We start from the raw sequence: 4,475 nt of genomic DNA on the forward strand, positions 1-4,475 counted from the left end.
GACAATAAATTTTTTTAAAAATAAAATAAAATTCATTACCTTCGAAATTGATGCAAACAGTAACGTGTTACTCTGTTTGACACTAACATGTTATTTTGTCTCACAGTAACATGTTACTTTGACAATATTATCCAAGAAAAAAAATATATATTTTACTTTATCCTTATTCAATTATGTGCCTTCTCTTTAGGGGGTTTATAAAGTAAAATAAATTAGACTGTTCTTTTTACCAAATAAAGGTCCAATGGAAGGGTTTTAACTAATTTTTCCTTTAAAAAATGCAATCAAATATAGTATAATTTTTTTTTGGAAAATGTTTGGGACCCCTACAAAAGAGGATCCCCATGACCCCCCACTGATGTATTGGTCATTAATGTGTTTAAATTTTTTTGGGGAGTTGTGTCTGATAGTGATATGAATGGTTCAGATCATTTTGGGGGTTTGTGTTTTATGAGGGTCTCTATTATTACTTCTTTTTTTTTGGCATAAATAAACCGAGCTTAAGTAAACCCGACAATTAGGGTGTAAAAATGGTCCGTTGGCCCAAAACCCACCCGAAACCCGCTGCGGCCCGACCTATTCAAGCCAAGCCCGAACCAGATCCCAACCCGAACCCCCCGAGCCCTAGGTTGTTTGTTTTTTGGCTCGAGCCTAACTTGTTGACTTGATCCACGCACACTCTGAAGACCACCCAAGGCCTAGCTCGCTCGTCTTGCCTGAGACCCAATGTTATTTTTAAGTTATTTTAGTGAAGAAAATAAACAAACCAAACCAAGTCTTAAGTTCCATCAAATGGGGTCGACTACATGAATCATTTTTCTCCACGCAGCCCTATAAAATAAAATAAATGTTGAGTCCAGCTTGGGCCAAACCCAGGCCTAGGCTTAAGTTTGAGCCGAGATTTTGTGTGACTAAGGCCTCGTTTGAAGATATGCTATTTTAATAATTTTTTAATTTTTTATAAAAAGATGTGTAAAAAAATAAAGAGAATAATATGACAACGTATAATAATTTTTTAATTTTTTAACTAAAATTTATTATCTCCAAATGAAGCCTAAGTTGGCCCAGCCCAATTCGATTTTTGGCGCGAGTCTACAGATCCGAAGGCAGGCCGAACCCAATTTACACCAGTACCAACAACATACTCCGGTGAAGTGTAACAATTTCAATGGGGATGATCTTAATTTCCTTAGAAAATAGAAAATCTCCAAAATTATTGACAATAAAAGAAAAAAAAATGGTCAAAACTCTGCAAAGACCGTACACGTTCGCATGGTAATAAAATAACCAACAATGATTCATCTCCTTTTCTCCATACCCCTTTGACCCCCTCTCTCTCTCTCATTGGTTACCTTTTCTTGTTCTTTTTCTTTTTTTTCCTGCTCCTCCAATCACCACCCGCCACGTGATAAAGGGGTGAGGGGTGACCCAAAAGGGGCCAAGCATTATTCTAAAATAACAGCCTCACATACCCGCTAAAATCCTCACATGTCCTCAGCTCGAAGTCTACACGAGTCCACCCAGAAAACACAAAATCTAGATCTCAGATCAACGGCCCAGATTCCCTCCGGACCTCAACCCATCCTTTCAATCCACCTCTTATTCGTCCATCTTCATCTCTCTCAAATCACTGGAAGAAAATCTAGACAGAGAAAAAGTAGGAGAGAAGGATTAAGACCTCCATTGCAGATCAACTCAGCTCAGATCCAATTTCAGAGTCTCCATTTTCTTCTCCAAAAGTCAACACCACAAAATCACAGACCCTCCGAAAGGTCAGACCCTCTCTCTTCGCCGCAGATCTAGAAGAACTTTCTCCAAACTCAACGGTACACAAAAAAAAAAAAAAAAAACAATTTTTTTAAAAAAAAATAACTATAAAATTTCGAAGATCTGATTGAATTTTTGTGTGTTTGGGATTTTTCAGTGATCGGCAACAATGGCTCCGAGCACGATCCGCAAAGCGATCGGAGCTGTGAAGGATCAAACAAGCATCGGAATCGCGAAAGTAGCAGGCAACTTGGCTCCGGATCTGGAAGTGGCGATCGTGAAAGCGACGAGTCACGACGACGAACCAGCGGACGAGAAGTACATTCGAGAGATCTTGCAATTGACTTCGTACTCGAGAGGCTACGTGAGTGCTTGCGTAGCATCAGTATCGAAGCGATTGGGGAAAACTCGAGATTGGATCGTTGCTTTGAAGAGTTTGATCGTGGTTCATCGCCTTCTCTCCGATGGCGAGCCTGTGTTTCAGCAAGAGATCACGTACGCGACTCGTAGAGGGACTCGGTTGTTGAACATGTCGGATTTTCGAGACGAAGCGCACTCGAATTCGTGGGACCATTCGGCTTTTGTGAGGAGTTATGCTCTGTATTTGGACCAGAAATTGGAGTTGATTTTGTATGAGAGGAAGCAAAGTGGTGGTGCTTCTGGTTCTGGTTCTGGTGGTTCTGAGATTGAGAGGTATGGATCGAGGGAGGAGCGGTGGCGATCGCCGCCGAATCGGGCTTACGAGTATGATTACAATGAGTTTAGAGACGAACCGGGTTATGGAAATTATGGGATGAGACGGTCGAGATCGTTTGGGGATGTGAGGGAGACTTCGGGGGAGGAGAAGAAAGATGTGACCCCATTGAGGGACATGAGCCCCGAAAGGATTTTCGGGAAAATGGGACATTTGCAGAGGCTTTTGGATAGGTTATTGGCGTGTAGACCCACCGGTATGGCCAAAAATGGGAGGATGGTGTTGGTTGCTCTGTACCCTATTCTTAGAGAGAGTTTTAAGCTCTATGCTGATATTTGTGAGGTTTTAGCTGTGTTACTTGATCGGTTTTTCGACATGGAGTATTCGGATTGTGTTAAGGCTTTCGATGCGTATGTGAGTGCTGCGAAGCAAATTGATGAGCTTGTAGGGTTTTATAATTGGTGTACTGACATTGGCTTGGCAAGGTCATCAGAGTACCCGGAAGTGCAGAGGATTACGGGCAAGTTATTGGAGACTTTGGAGGAGTTTGTGAGGGATAGAGCGAAAGCGTTGAAGAGCCCAGAGAGGAAAGTAGAGCAACCGGTGGTGGCTCAAGAGGAGCCCGTGCAAGACATGAATGAAATAAAGGCATTGCCAGCGCCAGAAAATTACACACCTCCGCCACCACCTGAACCAGAGCTTCCTAAGCCTCAGAAACAGCAAGAGGCTGGGGATTTGGTGGATTTGAGGGATGAGGCTTTGTCTGCTGATGATCAGGGGAATAGATTTGCCTTGGCATTGTTTGCGGGTCCTGTGGCGAAAAATGGAAATGGGTCTTGGGAAGCTTTTCCATCGAATGGGGAACCGGAAGTAACCTCTGCTTGGCAGACTCCGGCAGCTGAAACTGGCAAGGCTGATTGGGAATTGGCCCTAGTTGAATCAGCAAGTCATCTATCGAACCAAAAGGCAATGATGGGTGGTGGGCTTGACCCGTTGTTATTGAATGGCATGTATGATCAAGGAATGGTTAGGCAACATGTTAGCAATGCCCAATTAATCGGTGGCAGTGCCAGCAGCGTGGCATTGCCGGGGCCAGGGAAGAGCGCAACGCCTGTTTTGGCTCTTCCGGCCCCGGATGGAACCGTTCAGACGGTTGGGCAGGACCCATTTGCTGCGTCGTCGTTCATTCCACCGCCTCCGTATGTCCAAATGGCAGACATGGAGAAGAAACAGCAATTGCTTGTGCAGGAGCAAATTGTATGGCAACAATATGCTAGTCAGGGAATGCAAGGCCAAACTAGTTTGGCCAAGATCAGTGGCGGCGGATACTATGCACCGGGTGTTCAACCAATGATGATGCCTTATGGAATGCCGCCAGTAAACGGGGTGGGGCTACCACCGCCTGGGTATTACCACACTACTCCTTACTGATTTTTCGAATTATGTGTTGTATACATGACTTGTTTGTTTCTTTGTATAATGTTCTCTTTCTTGTGTTTATTATTCCTTGCCCATTACTGTATTCGAATGTGACCTTATTCCTGCTATTTGTGCACAACAATGGGGGAATTGAGAGGTAAAGGGCAAGGGGAAATGAGCTGAAGAGATTATTATTGCTCATGGGGAATTTGAATGTTGGGTGCTTTGTAATCCAATTATGATGTCTCTATGTTTTGTAATATTGGGAATATCATTATGTTTTTTTCTTTTTTTTTTGATCAGCATCTTTATGATTTTTATGTGATGCTTGTTTCAAGAACTTGTGGCTACCAAATTTATTGTAGTGAAGTAGTTTTTATTTATTTCTGAGCTGTGGTTGTTCCTATCCATTGTTTGGAATGCGTTCATGAGTTTACTAGGTCTTATTTGCTGTATAAATGTCGATCTTTTGGCCTTTTCTTTGTCTTTAGAAACAACAATTCTACGGACACTACATTTATCACTGCTTCAAATTCGGTAAGTAAAGATATTTAACTAAAACAATGAGGCTGCGTTCCAAAATTGTAGTCTTGGG

General features: G+C 42.6%; 1 protein-coding gene across 2 annotated transcripts; it reads left to right on the forward strand.

Annotated features, from left to right (window-relative positions):
* The first annotated feature begins 1,158 nt into the window (after nucleotides 1–1,158).
* Nucleotides 1,159–4,263, forward strand: LOC114293597 (putative clathrin assembly protein At4g32285). Of its 2 annotated transcripts, none has more exons than XM_028237691.2 (2): nucleotides 1,159–1,772; nucleotides 1,925–4,263. In XM_028237691.2, the coding sequence occupies exon 2, from the start codon at nucleotides 1,937–1,939 to the stop codon at nucleotides 3,890–3,892; it is 1,956 nt and encodes a 651-aa protein (XP_028093492.2). In that variant the 5' UTR covers nucleotides 1,159–1,772; nucleotides 1,925–1,936; the 3' UTR covers nucleotides 3,893–4,263. The 2 variants fall into 2 exon arrangements, with proteins under 2 accessions (XP_028093492.2, XP_082750740.1); XM_082894614.1 differs by having other exon boundaries at nucleotides 1,173–1,826.
* Nucleotides 4,264–4,475: the final 212 nt, after the last annotated feature.

The sequence above is a fragment of the Camellia sinensis genome, chromosome 11, assembly GCF_055761805.1.
Source record: "Camellia sinensis isolate YWXY chromosome 11, ASM5576180v1, whole genome shotgun sequence".
NCBI lineage: Eukaryota > Viridiplantae > Streptophyta > Magnoliopsida > Ericales > Theaceae > Camellia > Camellia sinensis.

Bases quoted from the DNA above. Each gene is read 5' to 3' on its own strand.
- LOC114293597 (XM_028237691.2), top strand. From the start codon at position 1,937: ATGGCTCCGAGCACGATCCGCAAAGCGATCGGAGCTGTGAAGGATCAA.